Source organism: Dipodomys ordii, unplaced genomic scaffold (assembly GCF_000151885.1).
Source record: "Dipodomys ordii isolate 6190 unplaced genomic scaffold, Dord_2.0 Scaffold8, whole genome shotgun sequence".
Classification (NCBI taxonomy): Eukaryota; Metazoa; Chordata; class Mammalia; order Rodentia; family Heteromyidae; genus Dipodomys; species Dipodomys ordii.
The window spans coordinates 24,346,927-24,370,467 of NW_012267224.1; the positions used below are offsets into that span (position 1 = coordinate 24,346,927).

General features: G+C 37.2%; 1 protein-coding gene across 2 annotated transcripts in view; it reads left to right on the plus strand.

Moving 5' to 3' along the window:
- Positions 1-23,541, plus strand: part of Slain2 (SLAIN motif family, member 2) — a 60,811-nt gene that overhangs the window by 7,543 nt on the left and 29,727 nt on the right. For both annotated transcript variants that reach the window (XM_013009076.1, XM_013009077.1), the window contains exons 2-6: positions 10,564-10,712; positions 16,395-16,559; positions 18,663-18,824; positions 21,998-22,357; positions 22,957-23,094. In XM_013009076.1, the coding sequence (XP_012864530.1) occupies positions 10,564-10,712; positions 16,395-16,559; positions 18,663-18,824; positions 21,998-22,357; positions 22,957-23,094 (974 nt within the window). The remainder of the gene's footprint in view (positions 1-10,563; positions 10,713-16,394; positions 16,560-18,662; positions 18,825-21,997; positions 22,358-22,956; positions 23,095-23,541) is intronic.

Sequence of the window (23,541 nt, forward strand, 5' to 3'; positions counted from 1 at the left end):
CACAGCACCACTTCCGACTTTTTTCTTTTTTCTGCTTATGTGGTGCTGAGGAATCGAACCCAGGGCCTCATGCATGCAAGGCAAGCGCTCTACCACCTTTCCAGCCCCAGTTTTTATTTTTCTTGGGTATACGCCTGGTTGTGGAAATACTACAAGTAGTAATTCCATGTTTAACTTTTGAGAAATAACCAAACTGGTTTTGAAGTGGCTGTACCATATGTGCAATTCCATAAATGATGTACAAGGTTTCTGATTTTCTACATCTTTGTCAACATTTGTTATTAGAACCATCCCATTGTATTCTCATTTGAATTTCTTAATGACTAATAATATTGAGCACTTTTCCCTGTATTTTGTATATCCATTTGTATGTTTTTGGAGAAGCCAAATGCTTAAAAGTGGTGCCTATCACTATATCACAGTTATTTTTTATTGAGATTAGATGATAATATAAATTTTACATATTTCACAGTATTGTGGAATAGTGATACTTAAAGTCACCAACGTATTTTAACCTTCACAAGGGAAATTGTCATTATCATAGTCTATAAAGTTTGTGAATTCTATGAGCTTTGACAATACAATTATTTCTTCCACATCAGGTGATATTTACATTTCTTTCCTTTTGCTTAGGGTAAGCTGTTCCCTCTTTCCTTCTAATTCCTCCCTTCCCATCACTGTCTTTGGGTTGCTTAGTTCATTTTCCTATGTCCAGTACAGCTGATGGCCCCTCTGTTGTATGTTTTCCTGTTTCCCACTGATTCTGTGTCCTCCTAGCTTTCCTCCATTGCATGCATATATAGATACCATATATGTGGTCAATAACATGGAGTCGTCTAGCAATGATACAACAAAATGGGTGGCAGTCTTTTGTTTCTTGAGTCCTGTTTACTTTGTCATATCTCCTTGCATTTTGGCTTTAGTATCCACATATCAGGGAGACCACGTGTCGTTTGTCTCTTCGTTATTGGCTTACCTTGCTCAAAATGATTTGCTCTAGTTCCATCCATTTCCCTGCAAATGCCATTATTTTGTCCTTTCTAATGGCTGCATAATATTCCCTTGTACTATATCACAATTACTATAATTACATCTTTTATTTGGATTAGGATTGAAATCAGCTCTTTAAAATTTTATTTTTAGGAGTTTGGTTCATTTAAAATTTTTATTTTATTTACAATATAAAACTCTCCTTAATTAACCATCTTTAACAGTTTAGCAGCATTAACTAAATTAACATTGTTGTATAACCATTGCCACCTTCATCTCTAGAGCTTTATTATCTTCCCAAACTGAAAATCTATAAGTATTAAACAATAACTTCCCATTCCCCTGGCCTCTGGCTCTGGCAGTCCCTGTTCTACTTTCAGTGTCTCTGAATTTGGGTAATTTTTTAGGTACCTCACATAAATGGAATCATGTAATATTTGTCTTTTGATTGGCTTATTTCACTCAGCATGAAGTTTACTCATGTTGTAGGATATGACAAAATTTTCTTCTTTCTACTAGAGTAATTTTCCATTGCATGTATATGTCACATTTTCATTATTCATTGATAGCCATTTGGATTGCTTCTATCCCTTGGCTGTTGTGAATAATGCTGAGAACATGGATGTACAAATGTGTTTTTATCCCTAATTATATTTTTTATAATACTTGTGCCTCACATCTGCTGGGCAGGTTCTCTACTGTTGAGACATGTCCCCAGTTCTTTTTGATATATATATATATATATAGAGAGAGAGAGAGAGAGAGAGAGAGAGAGTGTGTGTGTGTGTGTGTCCGAGTCCTGGGGCTTCAATTCAGGGTTTGGTGCTCAAGGCTAACACTCTACCAGTTAAGCCACAACTCCACGTCTGGCTTTTTTGGTAGTGAACTGGAGAAGAGTCTCTTTGAACTCTGATCCTCAGATCTCAGTCTCCTGAGTAACTGGTGTGAGCAACAGCTCACTGGCTTGTACAGGTTGGTAACTTTTGAGATAGGTCTAGTTTCCTTTGCCTAGTCATATACCTGAACCAAAGTTCTCCTTTTCATTTCCCACTGTAACTGGATGGCAACCACCACCATGCCCAGCTAGTTCTGTTAATACGGAGTCTTGGATTTTTTTGCTTAGGCTGACCTGAAACCTCAGTCTTCCCGATCTCAGCCTTCCACATATCTAGGATGAGAAGCATGCATCAGTGTACCCAGCTATTCATTAAGAAAGGGTCTTGTGAAGTTTTCTACTTGGGATGATCTTGAACCATGATCTTGTCAATATTAGCCTCCCCAGTAGTGCTTATACTTCTTTGCAGTATAAAGAAGTGAAATTGCTGGACTAAATGTTGATTCTATTTAATTTTTTGAGGAGCTGCCTTAACTGTTTTCTACAGTGGTTGCAAATTGAATGTTACTTTGTTGGTGGTGGTTAGAATATTTTAATTTCTTATTTCTCCCTTTACTGTTACTTAAGACTTTATTGAGGCAAATGAAGAATCTCTTAGGGCTGGACATTGGTGGCTTATACCTGTAATCCTAGCTATTCAGGAAGCTGAGACCTGAGGATCATGATTCGGAGCCAGCCCAGGTAAAAAAAAGTCTCTTTAAGACTCATATCTCCATTAACTAGGAGATGTAACTCAAGTGTTAGAGCTTCAACTTTGAAAAAGTCAAGGGAAAGCACAAGGCCTTAATTTCAAGCCACAATACTGACACAGAAAGCAAATGGACACTGATAGCTCACACCTGTAACCCTAGCTACTCAGGAGGCTGAGATCTGAGGATCATGGTTCAAAGCCAGCCCAGGCAGGAAAGTCCATGAGACTCTTCATCTCCAGGTAACCACCAGAAAACCTCAAGTGACATTGGCTTCAGTGGTAGAGAGCTCGCAATGAGCTGAAGAGCTGAGGGACATTGCCCAGGCCCAGAGTTCAAGCCCCATGACCAACCAAAAAAAACAAAACAAAACATGGAATTCAAACAACAATGGTATGCACCTATAGTCCCCCAACATTTTGGGAAAGAAGCAGGAGAATTGTTAAGAGTCCACTGGTTTTGGACCAACCTGAACAAAATTTTTAAAAAATGATCTTTGCAAATGTGATATGTATGTGTGTGTGTGTATAATGGAATTCTATGCCTCCATCAAAAAGAATGACACTGCTCCATTTGTTAGGAAATGGAAGGACTTGGAAAAAATTATATTACGTGAAGTAAGCCAGACCCAAAGAAACATAGGTCCCATGGTTTCCCTTATCTGCAATAACTAGTATATGTCTAGGACAAGCAGAAGAGTTCAAAAGCTATGTACATATGACCATATAACCTGATGCTAATTGAAATTAACCCCAAGATAGGGACACAAAAGATTTTATCTTTCTTGTTGTTCTTTTTAATGTATTTATAATGTACTAGGTGATTTTTTTTCTTCGTATGTTCTTCCCCCATGGTACAAAAAAATGATCTTTGCTAAGAATGACACTGTTATTTGAGCATATTTTGTGTACTGAGTATTGTATGAAACATTTTAACGCATGTTAAATCATTTTATTTGCATAATTTTGAGTTATTTCCTGTTTTCATTGTGGTACTATATATCATGCTAATCACTTTTTAAGGGTACTGCTTGATAACATTAAATACATTCTTATAGAGCAGTCATCACCATTTATTTTAGAACTTTTTGTCCCATTGAACTCTGTACTCATTAAGCAGTAACACTTTTATTTCTATTCTCATAATCCCCAGGCTCTAGAAACTACCATTCTACTTTCTGTGTCTATAAATTTGAATGTTCTAGGTACCCAGAGTAATCAAAATAATGGAAATAGATTCATACATCATTTGTCCTTTTGTGTAGCTTATTTTATTTAGCTTATGTCTTCAAAGTTCATCCATTTAAAAAATATATTATTCCCATTTTATAATAAAGGAAGCTAAACGTAAATTCACATAACTAATAATGTAAAATTGAAATTCACCAAAAGTCTGAAAGTTATGTCTAATGAAGAACACTTTGTTTCTATTTATTTAACTATAGATATTTAATCTGAGGAAAAATACTATTTTTAAGTACTTAAAGGTTTGATTTTTAGCCTTAATGTGGGGGTTTTCTTAGAATAATTGGTATAAATTTTGAAATGAGTAATTTTGTAATATAGCCACTTTGATTTCTAATCTTATCACAACTTGGGTCAATTAATGCCAAGGAGGGGGCTGGGAAGTTGGCTCAGTGGTAGAGCACTTGCCTTGCATGCCTGAGGCCCTGGGTTCGATTCCTCAGCACCACATAAGCAAAAAGAAAAAAGCTGGAAGTGGCGCTGTGGCTCGAGTGGTAGAGCGCTAGCCTTGAGCTGAAGAGCTGAGGGACAGCGCCCAGGCCCAGAGTTCACGCCCCACGACCGGACCAAAAAACAAAAAAAGCAAAAAAACAAAAAACAAGAAATGCCAAGGAGATTGGTAAAACATCACTCTGAGGGGTTTTATGGTGGCATTTTCAGAGATGATTTGGTCCTGAGGGTTTTGACCTAATAAATGGTTTTATCCCTCAATGGATTCATACTGTGATGGCGTTCTTAGGAGGTAGTAGTGGCGCCTTGGAGGAAGTAAGTCACCAGAAGTAGGTCCTTGGGGACAGTATCTTGCCCTGGCCTCTTTCTTCGCTGCCTTTCTCTGCTTCCTGTCTCCATGAGGTAAACAGCTCTCTACAACTACTTACTCCCACTACCTGGATATTTTGCCTTAAGTATATGTGCCAGGTACGTGTCAGAACTGACCCATCTGGAACTGTGAGCCAAAATAAATCTTTTTCCCTTTTACTTATTAAAAATCAGTCATTTGTCACAGAAATGAAAAGCTAGTAAGCTGTTCTGAAATGGTATGAAACACATTTTTTAAAAATTCTAGACTGCCGCGTGGGCCTGTGGCAAGGGATATTGACAAAGAAATAGAAAGTTGAAATAGAGGACTTCTAAGTGTTCCTTTAATTCTATACTCCAGTGGTTAAAACATTGCAATCTAGTGGGAGCATAGATACTTTCAGGGCAAAATTAACATTAAGCTTAAATATCTGAGAGGTCTTTTTTTTTAAATATGTATGTTTTTCCAAATCTTTTCCTGTTACTAAACATTAGTTGTACAAGGGTGGGGTTCATGGTGACATTCCCACATAGAGATACAACGTATCATAGTAATCAGTATGACACTCCCATCATTCTCCCTCACCCATCTTCCCCTTCCCCAAAATGACTTCCTCCTGTTCCATTTTCAATCAAATCATCTCCATTCACCCTCCTCCTTAGGTCAGCCCCTACTCACTTGTATTCATCTCTTTAACAGAGCCTATTTCTCTTTCTCTGTCTTCATCTCCTATTGATAAATAGCTTTCACTGAGATTGATTATGTCACATACATATATAGTTAAAATGGGTTAGAAAATTATTCACCTTTCATCCTTCATTCTTTCCCTTCCCCTTTTCTCTTTATTCTCCTAAACAGTCCCTCAGTCAGTATGTAGGCAATACATACACACACATGCATTTCTATGAGTATGTAAGTATTAGCTTCCACATTGGAATGAAAACACAAAATTTGGCTTTTTTTTTTTTTTAAATTCAAGGTTAGGCTCTCTGTCTCTTAAGTCACAACTCCAGGCTTTTTGGTGGTCAGAGATAAGAACCTCACAGACTTTCTCTCTGAGCTGGCTTTGAATCCTGATCCTCAGATCTCAGCCTCCTGAGTTGCTAGGATTACAGGTGTGAGCCACCAGCACCTGGCTCAAAATTTGGTTTTGAGCTTATCTGACTAAAGCTGATATCCTCCATTTCTGCCTATTTTCATGCAAATGATATGATTTCATTGTTTTACAACTATTTTTAATAGTCCATGGTATATCTATCTTTATCCATTCTGTTTTTTATCCATCTGTTTTTGGTCATCTTAGTTACATGTTTGGCTATTGTGAGCAGAGCTACAATAAACATAGGTATGCAGTTTATCTTTCTTGTAAATTGATTTAAATCCTTCAGGTATATGGCCAGTAGTGGTATGGTAGGGTCATAGGTTAGGACTGTTTTTATTTTTTAATTACCTCCATACTGATTTCCATTGTTGCACTAATTTATATTTCATCAACCACAGTGGATGAAGGTTGCTTTTTCTTAATATCCTCACCAGCATTCTTTGTTTGCTTTTTGAAGGATGCCATTCTAACTAGAGTTAGATAGAATTTTGGTGTGGTTTCAATTTGCATTGCTTTTATGGTTAAGGATAATAAACATTTTTTTCATGTGTATAGCCATGTGTGTTTTCTTTTTTTCATATTTGTATTTCTGTTCAGTTTACTTGCTCATGAATTGTTCTCTTGCTATTTAATTTGAGGACTTCATGAATATTAATCCTTTATGTGCTGATTAGCTGAAGATTTGTATGTAGGTTCAAATACCTGTCTCAATTGCTAGAAACTCTTTAGTTTGTTGTAGTTAGTTCTAATTGTCAATTCGTGTTCTAATTTACTAGGTAACTGGAGTCTTATTCAGGAAATATTTACCAGTGCTTATAACTTCCAGGGTTTTCCTCTAGTAGATTTGAAGTTGAGTTCTTTGATCCATTTGGAGTTGATGTTTGTATGAGTCAAGCTTCAGTTTGTTGCAAATGGACACCCAGTTTTCCTTGTATTTTTTGTTGAAGAAGCTGACTTTCCTTCCATGTATGTTTTTGGCCTCTTTGTTGGCTATTAGATAGCTATAGGTGTGTAACTGTATTCCTTTGGTGATTGGGTCTGTTGCATTATTTTGTGCTAGCACCAAGCTGTTTTGGGATCTGTAATGTAATTCTGAGTAAAGTATTATGATGCCTCCAGCATTGCTCTTTTTACAGTATTCATTATTGCTTTTGCTATTCAGGGTCTTTTATATTTCCATATAAAGTTTCCATTTTTTTTCTATTTCTGTAAAAAATGACATTGTGTCTTTGATGGGAATTGAATTTATTCTATAGATTGTTTTCCTCAGTGTGACCACACAATATTAATTCTGCCAATCAATGAATATGGGAGAACTTTACACTTACCCTTTTATTTTATTTTATTTTTTATTTTTATTTTTTTGGGTCCGGTTGTGGGGCCTGAACTCTGGGCCTGGGCGCTGTCCCTCAGCTCTTCAGCTCAAGGCTAGCACTCTACCACTTGAGCCACAGCGCCACTTCCGGCTTTTTTCGCTTATGTGGTGCTGAGGAATTGAACCCAGAGCCTCTGGCATACAAGGCAAGCGCTCTACAGTGAGCGAGCCACCTTCCCAGCCCCTCCTTTTATTTTATTAATCTTATGTGGTACCAAAGAATTGAACCTAGGGCCTCATGCATGCTAGGAAAGCACTTTACCACTAAGCCACATTCCTTGTCCAAGGATTTATACTTCTTTTATTTTTTTTCTGCTGGTCCAGGGGCTTGAACTCAAGGACTGAGCACTCTCCTGAGCCTCTGTGCTCAGGCTAGTGATCTACCACTTGAGCCATAGAGCCACTTTTGGCTTTTTCTGAGTAGTTTATTGCAGATAAGTCTCATGGACTTTCTGCTTTGAACCACTCTCCTTAGATCTCAGAATAGCTAGGATTACAGGTGTGAGCCATTGGTGTCCATCCAGCGTGTGCACTCTCTCTCTCTCTCTCTCTCTCTCTCTACCTCTCTCCCTCTCTCCCCTTCTCCCTCTTCATCTCCCCCCATAACCCCTCCCTCCCACCCCTTTCCTTCTCCTCTTCCTCCCTCTCCTCTCCTCCATCCCCCTCCCCACTGCCCCTCCCTCCCCTTTCTCTTCCCCTGTCCCCTTTTAGTCTTTCTCTTTCTCCCTCCCTCACTCTCCCTATCTCTACTTCTTTATTCAAAGTTTTATAGTTTTTATTGTAGAGGTCTTTCACTTCCCTGGATAAGCTAATGCCTAAGTATTTTACTGTTTTTGAGTCCGTCGTGAATGAAATAATTTTTTCAATTTCTTTCTCAAACTTCATTATTTGCATACAGAAAAGCTACTTATTTTTGCATATTGATTTAATTAAATTAATTTTTTTTTTTTTGCCGGTCGTGGGGCTTGAACTCTGGGCCTGGGCGCTGTCCTTCAGCTCTTCAGCTCAAGGCTAGCGCTCTACCACTTGAGCTACAGTGCCACTTCCGGTTTTCTGGTGGTTTATTGGAGATAGGAGTCTCACAGTCTTTCCTGCCCGGGCTGGCTTTGAACCGCGATCCTCAGATCTCAGCCTCCTGAGTAGCTAGGATTACAGGCGTGAGCCACCAGCGCCCGGCTTTGCATGTTGATTTTATATGCTGCTACATATTTTAAAGTATTTATTAGTATTAGAACTTTTTTGGTGCAGCCTGTAGGGAGTTGTAAATGTAGGATAGTATTGTCTGCATATAGGGATAATTTGACTTCCTTCCTTGTATGAATCTCTTTTATTTCTTCTTTGGGGTCCTACAAATTATAGTGCCATATGGAATAAGAATGGGAAAACTAGAAACCCTTGTCCTTTTACTGACTTTAGGGGAAATGATTTTAGTTATTTTCCATTTAATATGATGGTGGTTATAGGTTTGTCATATATAGCCTTCTATTCCTAGTTTGGTTAGAGCTTTTATTGTAAAAGGATACTGAATTTTGTGCAAGCCTTTTTCTGCATCGAGAGAGAGAAAGAGAGAGAGAGAGAGAGTGTGTGTGTGTGTGTGTGTGTACGTACACCAGTACAGGGGCTTGAACTCGGCCTGAGTTGCTGGTCCTTAGCTTTTTCACTCAAGACTGGTGCATCCATAAATTGAGACACAGCTCTACTTCTGGCTTTTTGATGGTTAGTTGGAGATAAAAGTCTTGTAGATTTTCCTGCCTGATCTGTCTTGGAACCCCAATCCTCAGATCTCAGTTTCCTGAATAAGTAGGATAACAGGTATGAGCCACCAGTGCCTAGCTTTTGTCTGCATTATTGAGGTGATCATGTATGACATTCGTTCATGATCAATTTATGGTGATAGCTTACACTTACTTATGTATATTAAACCATCTTTACATCCCAAGATGAAACCAGTTTCATCGTGGTGTATTATCTCTTTAATGTGTTGTTGAATTCAATTTGCAAGAATTTTATTGAGAATTGGCCATTTTATTGTCTGTCTGATTTTGGAATGAGTGTAATACTTGCTTCCTGAATGAGTTTGGTAGCATATTTCCCTCTTATTACATAGAATAGTGTAAGGAATATTGGTAATCGTTTTTTGTTTGTCTTTTTTAAGATCTAATAGAATTTGACAATGATTCCTTCTGATAGGAAAGAGACAAACCTGTTTGCACCAGAAAACACTTCTTTCTGGTCTAATTTGATTAGTATAAAAGATGAAGTTATAAACATCTAATGAATTCTACTGAAAACTTCTTAATTTGAAATCATCCCACTTAGAATTAAATAACTTTTTAACATTTTTATATGGAGTCATACATGAAATAATTATTAATAACTAACAAAATGTGAAGTAATCCTATGAAATACTATGAAATAGGAAATTTAAGAATACTTCTCTCTTTTGCTCGTCCTTTACCCTTTGATATAGCTTTTAGGAGCTTTAAAATGCCATCCTTTCTCCTTTTCTAAAACTAGTTTTTTTTAAAATTTATTTATTTTTTATTTGTGAACATACTGTACAGAGGGGTTACAATTACATGGGCAGGATAATGCGTACATTTCTTACCAAGCATTGCAGCCTCCTCCTTTGGTTTACCCTTCACATCCCTTCCCAGCCTCCCCACTTCTAAAACTAGTTTTATAAAATACCATCTCTTATTTCTTTTCTAAAACTAGTTTCTTAATGCTTTACATTAATTTACTAAGGACTTACCGTCTGCTTTTCTCAAATATCTCAGTGTTTGAAAAGCATACATAATAGGGCTGGGAAGGTGGCTCAGTGGTAGAGCGCTTGCCTTGCATACCTGAGGCCCTGGTTTTGATTCCTCAGCAACACATAAGCAAAAAGAAAAAAGCCGGAAGTGGCGCTGTGGCTCAAGTGGTAGAGTGCTAGCCTTGAGCTGAAGAGCTGAGGGACAGACCCAGGCCCAGAGTTCAAGCCCCACAACCAGACCTCCCCCCCCAAAAAAAAGAAAAAAGAAAAGCATACATAATACTAATTTGTGTGTGTGGATTTGTGGTGGGATGTGAATTAGTAAGTAGAGAAACAGAGTATTTCGCTCCGCTTAACTCCTAGACTACGAGTTATGATGTAAGTGGCTACACTAGGAAGTCAGTAAAGTACTACTAAAACAGAGCAAATTGCTATGAAGACAGATTTTCCTAAAGTTCTATTTGTAGGAGTAAATGACAAAATTAAAACATATTTTTAAAGTTCCTCATTTGTGTTCATATAGTGTTTGAGAATCAGGTTGATAAGGACTTACTAGAGTTTCATTTTCTTGTGAAATAAATAAACATGGGTGACTTGAAGTGTATTCCATCACTTTCACAAACCCCTCAACTTCAATATCTCCATAAATATCTCTACTTTATAATCATGCTTAATAATGAATGTTACCCCTTCTTTTGTTTCATTTTCTTCCAGGCTGTATTCATCACCAAAGAAAAAACTTACACCAATGCAGAAATCAGTTAGTCCATTAGTTTGGTGCAGGCAAGTTTTGGATTACCCAAGTCCTGATGTTGAATGTGCTAAGAAGTCTCTTATCCACAAACTTGATCAAACTATGTCAGGTATGTCTATAATTTTAGTTATGAATTCATCTCTTTGTTTAGTCCAAAAACAAATATTGCTGAGCCACTGGTGGCTTATGTCTGTAATTCTACCTACTTAGGAAACTGAGATCTGAGAATTGAGGTTCAAAACCAGGCAGGCAGTTAAATCCAATAGACGTATCTCCATTCAACAGGCACAAGGCTAGAAGTGGAGCTATTATTCAAGTGGTAGAATGCCAGCTTTGAGGGGGAAAGCCAAGAAAGAGCACAAAGCCTTAAGTTCAAGCCCCAGTACTGGCGCCAAAAAACAAAACAAAAAGACCAGAAATAGTGTGTAATACATACTTACTGAGACAGTTCCTTGCTTGGAAGCATTTTCTTCTGTTTTTGTTTTTTTCTGCCAGCCTGGGGCTTGCACTCAGAGCTTGGGCACTGTTCCTGAGCTTCTCTGTGCTGAAGGCTAGCACTCTACCACTTGAGGCACAGCACCACTTCCGGTCTTCTGTTGGTTAATTGGACATAAGAATCTTTGGGCCTTTCCTGCCAGGGCTGGCTTTGAACCTCAGCCTTCTAAGTAGCTAGGATTATAGTCGTGAGCCACTGGCACCCGGCCTAATAGTATTTTTAATTGCATTTTTACTTAGTCTCCTCCTAAAGAATAATATAAGTAGGAATTTGTGTAAATTTTTAAACATAGGTTTTCCATACAGTTTTATCAAAAGTCATCATCTAAAGTCATCCTACTTATTACAAGTTGGTGATCCTCTCAAGTAGAAACATTGAAGTGCCAAAGAGACCTCTTTACTCTGGTACTTTTTGCTGTTTGGATCTTTACATTATTTAGCTTTTTTAAACTCAATTTTCACCTTCTTTTTGTCATGGGGCTTGAACTCTGGGCTTGGGCGCTGTCCTTGTGCTCTTCAGCTCAAGGCTAGCGCTCTACCACTTGAGCCACACCGCCACTTCCGGCTTTTTTGCTTATGTGGTGCTGAGGAATCGAACCCAGGGCCTCATGCATGCAAGGCAAGCGCTCTACCACTGAGCCACCTTCCCAGCCCCTAACTCAATTTTCATATGAGAATGATGAACCTTAAAGGTGTTGTACAGGGGTTTTTGTGTTTTTTGGGGGTGTGTGCATGCCAGTGTCCTCAAAGCTAATGTTCTACCACTTTGAGCCACAGAGCCATCTCAGACTTTTATATAGTTAATTGGAGATAAGAGTCTCATGGACTTTCCTGCCCAGACTGGCTTTGAATCTCAGATCTCAGCCTCCTGGGTAGCTAGGCTTAAGCCACTGATGCCCAGCAAATGATAATGTATTATGAAGAACGTAGCTTGTTTCCTAGCTTACAATAGTTACCTAATAAATTTATTCATTTTCTTCCCTCTTAACACTGTTTTCCTCTTAACACTTTAGATTTAAATTGCTTTTTAATAAAAATAGTATTTACAAAGCTGGCAAAAAAATACGTTTATAGTTATTGGTAACTTTTGGTGTAGCATGCCAGTCAATATTATGGACAGTATTGACCTTTCCTTAGCATTTTTCTTGATCTCTTTTAATATTTACTGTTTTGTTAGTTTTGGTAGTACTAGGTTTGAACTCAGTCTTGTGCTTGCTAGACAGGTTCTTTACCACTTGAGTCATTCCTTTATCCCTCATTTTTGTTGGTGGTGGTGGCGGTGGTCATTGTTATTGAATTTGGGGCCTGGGCACTGTCTCTGAGCTCTTTCACTCAAAGCCAACATTATACCACTTAGAGCCACAGTTTCACCTCCTGTTTTCTGATGGTTAATTGGAGATAAGAGTCTCATAGACTTTCCTGAACCACAATCTCAGATCTCAGCGGTCTGAGAAGCTAGGATTACAGACATGAATCACTAGCACCTAGCTGAATTGGTTATTTTTAAGGAAGAGTTTCACTTCATGCCTGGAGCCAACTTGGGCTGTGATCCTCCTATTTGTGTTTATTGCTATATTGCCAGGGATGAGAATCACATACATGACATGACACTACAAGGAACCGTTGGTTGAAATGGAGTCTTTCAACTTTCTTTTTGTCTGGGTAGCTTCAGACCTCAACTCCCACCCCTCCTCTTGTCTGCCTCTTGAGTAGCTAGAATTGCAGTCTTGAACAACTAAAGGGTCACTTTATGAAATATGCAAGTGGTAAAGGACTGATTCATGATTAGTAATTCTGAATAAGGTTTGTTTTTTGTTTTATCCTGTATATTTATAAGCAGACATGTATTTAAATTCCTTATTTTGGCTTGAACATAGACGTATGTACTCTTTGGGAGTTGGGAAAGTAGCTCAAGTGGCAGGGTACTGCCTAGCAAGCACCAGGCCATCAGCTCAAAGTCCAGAACTGTTTAAAAAAAAAAAGTACTCTTTGACTAGAGTTGACACTGAACATGGCTTAGGAGAGCTGAAAGAATAGGTAAATAGTTACACTGGCAGTAAAGGAGTTTTTTTAGTTTGTAAGGAGTAACTTACAGGATAAATCTGAATCTGTTTAAAAACTAAAGTCTTAACTTTTCTCATCTGTAAAATAAAAAAGCCCTTTTGAAAAGCCAAATAGCCTTGGTGTCATTTTTTAAAGTTCTTGAATATGAATTTGTCTTTAGAATTATAGTCTGAGCTTGATTTATATTATATGCAAAATTATAAAATCTGTAAAATTATAAAATCTCCAGCAAATTTCATCCAGATGATACTATTCAGACATTTATTAAGAATGTTCAGACCAGGTGCTAGTTGGCTAGTGGCCCATGCTTATAATTCTAGCTACTCGGGAAGTTGAGATCTGAAGGTAAAAGTTTGAAGCCAGCTCAGAGAGCAAAAGTAAGTGTGTGTGTGTGTGTGTGTGTGTGCGCGCGCGCGCGTGTGCATGTTTGCCAGTCCTGGGGCTTGAACTCGGGACCTGAGTACCATCCCTGAGCTGCTTTTTACTCAAGGCTAACACTCTACCATTTGAGCCACAGTACACTTCCAGTGTGTGTGTGTGTGTGTGTGTGTGTGTGTGTGTGTGTGTGTTGCTTTTTACTCAAGGCTAACACTCTACCATTTGAGCCACAGTACACTTCCAGTGTGTGTGTGTGTGTGTGTGTGTGTGTGTGTGTGTGTGTGTTGCTTTTTACTCAAGGCTAACACTCTACCATTTGAGCCACAGTACACTTCCAGTGTGTGTGTGTGTGTGTGTGTGTGTGTGTTGCTTTTTACTCAAGGCTAACACTCTACCATTTGAGCCACAGTACACTTCCTCTGTGTGTGTGTGTGTGTGTGTGTGTTGCTTTTTACTCAAGGCTAACACTCTACCATTTGAGCCACAGTACACTTCCAGTGTGTGTGTGTGTGTTGCTTTTTACTCAAGGCTAACATTCTACCATTTGAGCCACAGTATACTTCTAGACTTTGTTCATGTGATACTTTTGAATCGAACCCAGGGTTTCATGCATGCTAGGCAAGCACTCTACCACTAAGCCACAGTCCCAGCTTTGTGAAACTTTTATCTCTAATTGATCCTCAAAAAAGCTGAAGTTGGGTATGATTCAAGTTGCAGAGTGCCAGCCTTGAGGGAAAAAGCCAAACAAGAGGCTCTCAATTCAAGACCCAGTACCAGTACAAAAAAAGAAAAAATTTATATTCCTAGGAATAGTTTATAATTTTTAAATATCTCACATTAGAAATAATGTAATTATAATTACAATTTAGGAATTTTTACAACCTCAACAATAACTGTTGAGGACTGCTATGGTATACATTATTCTCATCTCTGAGGACATAGCAATTACTATAATAGCCCAAATGATTATTTCCTTCCTGGAGCTTATATTCTCATTGGAGGAATCAGATGACAAACAAAACATGTAATGGCCAAACTTCCTATAAAGAGTCAGTTTGATCTTTGTGCACTGTAAGGTCTTAATTTTGGTCATAGACAACAGCAGACAAAGGTAATAGTAATGAAACATTGCAGTGTTCTTGTTTACATACACAAGTGGTGGGCTCTATTTGGCCTGTGGGCTTTAGTTTGCCAATTCTGGTTTAAATCATCTGAAGGAAGTGAAACTATTTTCAGCTAGTAACTAGGAACCTAGACTTGAGGGAGAAACACAAAGCTGTTGTATCTCAAATAGAACCTTTTTTAGTAAGCAGTATTTTGTTTTATTTTAGCAAGTGTATTACAGATGTGAGGCTAGGTATGATGTACACATTGATAATCCCACAATTCAGGAAGTTGAAGCAGGAAGATTGGGAAGTTGAGGTCTAGTCTACATAGTTCCAGGAAGCTTGGGTTGTACAATGAGATCTTGTCTCAAAAAATGAATGAGTGATTTAAAAAAATTATGAGTTTATGAGTGAAGAAGTTATTCTTTAACTAAAACTATTACTGGATTATCTGAACCAGTAATCTAGTACTGAACGTTTAACAATATTTAAGTTATATATATAGCTATATACATGGAAAAATACTACAGATACAAATATAGTATATTTAATATATACACTCAAGTTCAATTACTTGGCTAGAACAGTTCTCAGAACTCAAGGAACCACATTTACTAATGATATTATAAAGGCTATTATAAAGGGTACAGATGAAGATATGCATATTGGGACTGCAAGGAGAGGAATGCAGAGGTTCCATGTTCTCCAGACATACCACTATCTAGGAACCTCAACATTTTTAGCTATCTAAACTCTGAACATAAGACTTAAGTTTATATGGAGACTTCATTCCATAGGCTGATTGAAATGTGGTCAACTTGTCAAAATGTGACTGGATAAAAATGTCTGGTGGACTGGAGTGGTAGACAAAGCCAGTCCAGATTCTTCAACATTCCTTCTTGAGTATGGGCAAGATCCGTTGTGAAATAGGCATCTTTGTAGTCCAACAAATAAGGCAGGTTAAGGACTTTCTTTATGGGCAGCTCCAAGACAGGAAGACAGGGAGCAGTTACAGTTTGTAGAATCTGCCTTGAGGAAGAGAAATTCTAGTTTGTATTGCCTGTACTGGGAAGGGAGTTATGAGATATGAACTATATATGATGCATGTGTGCACATGCACGCATGCACAAGTTTTTCAAAAATCCACACATAGCTTGTTAAAGTGATCATTATAGAAAAATAGAGAATTTTTTATTTGGTTTGTTTTTAAAAGTCACTCTAATATTGATGGAACAGTTACTAAAGAACAAACTTGCTGGACTGGGAAGTTGGCTCAGTGGTAGAGTGCTTGCCTTGCATGCTTGAGGCCCTGGGTTTGATTCCTCAGCACCACATAAGCAAAAAGGAAAAAACCGGAAGTGGCGCTGTGGCTCAAGTGGTAGAGCGCTAGCCTTGAACTGAAGAGCTGAGGGACAGAGCTCAGGCTCAGAGTTCAGGCCCCACGACCGGATCCAAAAAAACAAAAAACAAAAAAAAAGAACAAACTTGCTAATAAGATGGACATGGATTAATTTAGTGGCCAGTTTAGGATTTATTCTTTCTGCATTATTTTTGTTGTTTTGTACAACACAATAGAAGAGAATAGAAATATTTAGTCTTTTTTTATGACAGTTTTCCCTACTGAAAAGAATGATTCTTTAAGATAGACAATGACTAAATGAAATTTTCAATAGGAAAAAAGTTTTGAAATAAACTGGTTCCTTTTTTTCAGTAATTAAATTTGAATTTTCCTTTTCTCACTAATGCAGCTTTCAAGAGGCAGAATTTATACAATAATCCTTTCAACTCTATGAGTTATACAAGTCCTTACAGTCCAAATGCCAGTAGTCCATATAGCAGTGGCTTCAATTCTCCATCTTCAACCCCAGTACGTCCTCCTATAGTCAAACAGCTAATACTTCCTGGAAATTCAGGTAAGGAATAGTCTTTAATTTACTGCCCTACCTCAAAAATAACGTATTACTAGTTCGGGTCCATTTTATTTATGAAACTTAAATAGAGAAAATCTTAATGGGGAGTCAGTTACTTTTACTGAGTATCAACAGGACAATGGTAAGTCATTGTGTTACATCATGTAACTTTCTTCAGTAAGAACTTAAAAATACATATATACGTATGTTTATATATAGGCACATAATTAAAGATAGAAGTTTTAAAAATCGGGTCTAATTAAGATCACAAGCTTCATTCCTTTAATCAGTATCTATTGATAGTGTTGTAAAAGTTATTGACCAGCCTGCTTGGGTTGAAAAAGTTAAAAATTCTTTACTAAGGAGTTTTAATTACCTTCATCATATCAGTTAAATACTAGTGTAAGTGTGCCAAAGTGTGATGGGGCTGTTTAATGTGGGAGAGACAGTTTGCTATCAACTGGGGAAATTTGTGCTGTGCTGGTTCTGTGTCTGATTCTGTCCCTGCATAACTTACTCCCTTTATAATTCATCTGTTCGTTACTTTTTTTTTTTTTGCCAGTCTTAGGGCTTGAACTCAGAGCCTGGGCACTGTCCACTGTCCCTGAACTTAAGTGTTAGCTTAAGGCTAACACTCTACCACTTGAGCCTCAGTGTTTCTGTTTATGTGGTACTAAGGAACAGAACCCAGGGCTTCCTGCATGCTAAGCGAGCACTGTACCACTACACCAAATTCCCAGCCCATTTGTTACTCTTACAGTTGCAATTCTATGACTCATTAGTATAGTTATCTTAAATTAGGTATTATTAACCACTTCATATTTTTTACCTGCATGTTCTCTAGTGATTTTATTAACCCTGCTCTTTGCTTAATATCTAGGTTATTTGCTACTGCTTTCATTTATGGTGATATCATATTGAAAAATTTAACCAGCAGTATTTGTTTAAAATAAAGAATTTGATTCAAGCATATTTGAACCTGTCTTTGTACTTTTTCTGTCATGTGAATTATGCTCTTTTTTTTATTAATATTGTGTTCTTCCTCTATTTGTCTTTTATGTTGGAACTGGCTCTCACAGTGAGTGATTCTGAAAAATACGTGTTTCATACAAATCTTTATTGCAAATAGTAGTAAAAGTGTTGGGATTTTATTCTTTAATAACAGTTGATGGTCCAGTTAAAGCAATTTTCTTAGAAATAAGACTTCTCAGGCCATATATATTCTTTATTCCTCTGACCTGTTGTCTGTCCTTCTTTTAGTTTAGTACTTTGCATAAAAAATCAAGTTACTTTCTTGATCTCATTTTTTGTGCTTTACTATATCAGAACATTTTGGATCCCCGTTACTAATTTGGCAAGAAATTTTGTAAATATAACTCCATGTAAGATAAATTAACCTAGTGTCCTTTTTTGTTTTTATGTGTCTAAGAAATCTACTTTTCTTGCTGAGAAGTAGATCCTTTTAGTCCGCAAAAAGATTTTGGTGCTTGTTGATGACTGAATAGGGAAAGAGAAAACACTGTATCATAAGTTGATCTTGTGGAGCATCTCTATCAACTATCTTGAAGAAGTTGACGTTTTTTAACATAGAGTTAGTGAATAACTACTTTCTAGGCACTATGTTGAAAGCTTAATTGTTCTATAAGAGACTAGAAAAGATATACTTTAAAAGATGTTTAGTGGGGCTGGGAATGTGGCTTTAGTGGTAGAGTGCTTACCTAGGATGCATGAAGCCCTAGGTTCAATTCCTCATTACCACATAAACAGAAAAAGTGAAAGTGGTGCTGTGACTCAAGTGGTAGAGTGCTAGCCTTGAGCAAAAGAAGCTCAGGGATAGTGCTCAGGACCTGAGTTCAAGCCCCAGGACTGGAAAAAAAAAATTTTTAATTTTAAGATTTTTTTTATTTGTGCCAGGATATATTAAGGAGTCTTTATAGTTTTCTTTTAACTTACTGAGATGAATTTCTAATTTCAGATTGGGAGTTTTGCAAATAGAAATAGTAAAACAATAAAGAACTTAAAGGATACAATTTGTAATGATTGCAACAGATGTTCATTCAGTTTTTGTCTTAGCTAATATTTTGGGTTTTCTTCCCTCTTTTTAAGGTAACTTCAAAAATTCATCAGACAGAAATCCTCCACTCAGTCCTCAGTCATCTATAGATAGTGAGTTAAGTGCTTCAGAATTTGATGAAGATTCAATTGGATCCAATTATAAGCTAAATGATGTAACTGATGTACAGATTCTAGCTCGGATGCAAGAAGAAAGTAAGTATGTTAGCTGTTAAGTTGTGGTGTTTTTTTTATTTTTTACTTAAAATATTGTGGGAAATATAATGTAAAAGTAAAAACAGTAAAAAGGACATTTCAGTGTTTGTTCATTTACTTGTTTTCAGAGTCCCTTTTGCAAAGAGCTGTTTTGTTGTATGAGAAGCAGAGAAAGGCACATTATGTTCAGTTTCTGTGATTGGTATTCAGACCCTTTGTGTAACTTCCTATTGGCACTCACTAGTGTAGTTATTACTCTGTTACTGTGTATCTTTTTGTGTAAGTCAATGTTTTATACTTTGATTCATCCCTTGGGGAGCCTTTTTTAGATTCCCCCCTTTTATCTATGCTTCTCCCATGAAATTGTGGTATCACAATTATATATTTAAGTACTATAAAAAACACCCTAAGATTTTTTTCATATCCTAAGAACCATTTTTTTTGCCTTCTTGGTAACAAATATTTTCTCCCTTGAAAATGCAAAGATATAAAAATGACCTTTATGGGAAAATTGGAATTATGACATTAAATTAAATTTGATGGTACTTTGTAGCACGTCCTTGAAACATTTTAGGTCACTTTATTGAGAATCCAAGTAATCCTCAAAATGTACACAGGCTCTCATGTAAGATTATTGTGGCAATATTATCTTGCTAAGATTAAATTCTATTCTGTAGAATAAACTCATTTATTGGAAGCCTCACCTTTTGGATCTTGGTATATTGTGAAAAGCTTAACTAGTTTGTTATTTTTCTTTAATTTTTTAAAATTGTTATTATAAAGGTGATGTACAGAGGGGTTAAGTTACATATGTCAGGTAAAAAGTACATTTTTTCAACAGTGTCACCCTTCTCTTGATTTCTCCTAGTTTTTCCCTCCCATTCCTACCTCCTTTCCATTTCCTGGAATTAATTTCAATACTATTTTATATGATCAGAGGCATATAGGTATTATGCTTTTGTGTTTCTCTCCTCAGAATATCCTCCTTTGGTCTCACTGTATATGAATGTCTACAGTCCTGTTATAATTCATCATGTTGTTATTAAGTAGTTGCACTGAGAAGTTTTATTCCATTGTGTCAATTTATGAGTACAATGCATATTGATCAGTGATACTCATTTCATAATTCTCCCCCTTCTCTACCAATTCCACTCACCCCCTCAAATTTCAGATTTGTTTTGCAACAAATATAGGAATTTTAGCCTTTTGTAACAAATAATAGAAATTCAGCCTTATCATTTCTAAGCCATCTACATATATGAATAATTGTATTCTACATATGTGAATAATTGTATTCCTGGTGAATTAAGAAACAGATGCAGTGGGGGAGTTAGCGGGGAGGAGAAAAAGGAAGGGAGTAACAATGTTTGACAAGAAATGTACTCATTACCTTATGTAACTAACCCCTCTGTACAATAAAATATAAATTTTTTCAAAAAAAGAAACATGCTGCCAAAGCTATATGTAATACTTCCTTAAAACAACAATCTGCACCCTACTCCATTTTTTAGAGATGATATGTTTCTTTTTTTTTTTTTTTACATTTCTAGGATTTTTTTTCCTTGGGGGGCAGGTGTCAGTTCTGGGACTTGAACTCGGCATAGATGCTGTTTCTTAGCTTTTCTACTCAAGGCTAATGCTCTGCCATTTGAGCCACAGTGCCAGTTCTGATTATTTATTAGAGATAAGAGTCTCATGGACTTTCCTGCTCAGTCTGGCTTTAAACCTCGATCCTCAGATTTCAGCCTCCTGAGTAGCTAGAGTTACAGGTGTGAGACCACCGGCACCTGGCTTCTACTCTGTCTTTTTGGTAGTTACTTAGAGATAAGAGTCAACCAACTTTCCTGCTTGGCCTGGCTTCAAACCTCTATTCTCAAATTTCAGCCTCCTGAGTAGCTAGGATCACAGGGGTGTGACATTAGCTTTGGGCTATAATAATTAGAAATTCTTTAACAATGAGAGATGCAAAATTACATATTTAGGCCATTACCTAGCTCAGCCACTTGAACCACACCTCCAGTTTTTCTGTTTTGCTGGTTATTTTGGAGCAGTCTAGCAAACTTTTTTGCCTAAGCTGATTTTGAACCTCAGTCCTTCTGGATCTCAGCCTCCTGAATAGCCAGAATAACAATTGTGAACCATAGGCACTCATCCTCAGTTTTCCCTTTTTAAAACAATGTTCCTTCACTGTTGATCTGTTGGGTTTTCTTAGATGACAGTGCTGTGTTTGTTATAACTAGACACTCAGTAGCTATCAGTTGTTACTGTGGTCCCAAACCTAACTGAATGGCTGAATGGACCTCAGCAATTTAAGGGGTTTGGAATTTATTGGGGAATTTTTCAAATGGTTTGTTATTGGCAGTGCATGGGATTGATCTCATGCATACTAGGCAAGTGCTGTCACTGAACTACATTCCCTGGAATCTATGGGTTTAAAGATACTCTAGGGCTATTCTACCTAGTTTGAGGAATTTTCTTAATAGTACTTTGATTTTTTTCCCATCAGTCATGGGGCTTGAACTCAGGGCTTGAATGCTGTCCCTGAGCTTTGTCACTCCAGGTTAGTACTCATCAGTTTGAACCACAGTGCCACTTCTGGTTTTCTGGTGGTTTGTGATGAGTCTCACAGACTTTCTGGCCTGGGATGGCTTTGAACCACAATCCTCAGATCTCAGCCTCCTGAGTAGCTAGGATTACTGGTGTGAGCCACCTGCACCTAGCTTTGAATATTTCCTTCTATGTATAAATACATACTTAAAGATTTAAATATTTTGTAATATCCTCTTTTGCTGAATGCCAAGAATTGGCAAGACTTGATGGAAGTATCTAGATTCTGTGTACATCTTTGCATTATAATTTTAATCCAGATATAAATAAAGGGGTTTTTTGCTCATTGATATATTCTGTTCATTAGTTAGTCATTTTTCCACTTAGTTTTTCTTTAGTGCTAATCTCAAATTTAGATTACTGTCATCAGGTGTAAAAGTATTTTTTAGTATGTGATTCTACCTTATAATTTATTTCAGATTTAAGAAATCTAGGAAATAGGTTTTATAGGTTTTTATTAATTGTTTATGCCTTATTAGAATTTCTTAGTCTTTTACTTTTAAATTTAAAAAATATTTAAATGTTAGAAAATATAGTTAAATAAAATAATAATTTATTATTGCCAGGTCTTCGGCAAGAATATGCAGCTACCACATCTCGGCGCAGTTCTGGTTCATCTTGCAATTCTACAAGACGGGGTACTTTTAGTGATCAGGAACTTGATGCACAAAGTTTAGATGATGAAGATGACAATATGCATCATGCCGTATACCCTGCTGTTAACAGGTTTTCACCATCACCACGCAATTCACCTCGACCATCACCTAAGCAGTCACCCAGAAATTCACCTCGTTCACGATCTCCTGCGCGGGGAATAGAATATAGTAGAGTATCCCCACAGCCTATGATTAGCCGCTTACAGCAACCTCGCCTTTCACTTCAAGGCCATCCCACAGATTTACAGACAAGCAATGTTAAAAATGAAGGTAAAACATCAGTAGATATTGTTTCTTTTTTCTCTTTTGATAGTACTGTGTTTGAATTAGGGCCTCATGCTCTACCACTGAGCCATGTCACTAGCCCTTTTCTGTATTGTTTATTGTATTTTAAGGTCTTATTTTTTGCCTAGCTCTTGCTTGGCCCACAATACATCTATTATAGATTTCTCATCATAGCAGGAATAACAGAGTTGTGCCACCACATCCAACTTCTTCTATTGAGATGGAGTCTCATGGACTTTTCTTCCAGGGCTGGACTGGAACTTCAGTCTTCCTCATCTCAGCCTTCTGCATAGCTAGGATGACAAGCAAGGGCTGCCACTCCCCATTATTGGTTGAATGCATTGAAGAGCTTGGACTTAATCACAGTCCTCTCAAACTCAGCCTCCCAACTAATTGGGAGTATTACAGTGTGAGCTATGGATGATTAATGAGAGGGTCTCTCATTCTACCCATTTTCAAACTCTGGATTGCGATTCTTTTTTCCTTTTCATAATTTGTGTAAATAATTTTGTTTTCAGTTCTAATACTTTAGTTCTCCATTAGAATGATTTGATTTCTTTTTAACTGAAATTATATTATTGTAGAAAAACTGAGACGCAGTCTTCCAAACCTGTCCCGAACATCTAACACACAAATTGACTCTGTGAAAAGCAGTAGAAGTGACTCAAATTTTCAAGTGCCAAACGGAGGAATACCTCGCATGCAACCTCAGGCTTCAGCCAGTATGTATTTTTCTCATGCTTTCAGGTATCAATAACAGGAAATGAAAATTACAGATTTTTATTTTGTGCTGTGTTACTGCATTAAGCTGTTACTAAAAGATAATGAACTTTTGTATAGCAATCATTTTGGGGAGATACTAGGGGATTGAACTCAAGGCCTTATGCCCTCTACCACTTGAGTCATACCTATTTTGCTTTATTTGGGGGATAGAATTCCACTTTTATGCCCGGACCATCCTGGACACAAGCATACTATTTATGCTTCCCTGGGAAGCTGGAGTGACAGACATGCATCATGGTGTCCAGCTTTTGGTTAAGATAGGGTTTCTTGTGAGAGCAACCAACTTTATAGAGGTTTTAAACAAGCAAAATCTATTTAAAATAAGGTACATTTGCCTTTTGCTTGTAGAAATAGAATAGAAATAGTGACCAATATCCTATGCAAAC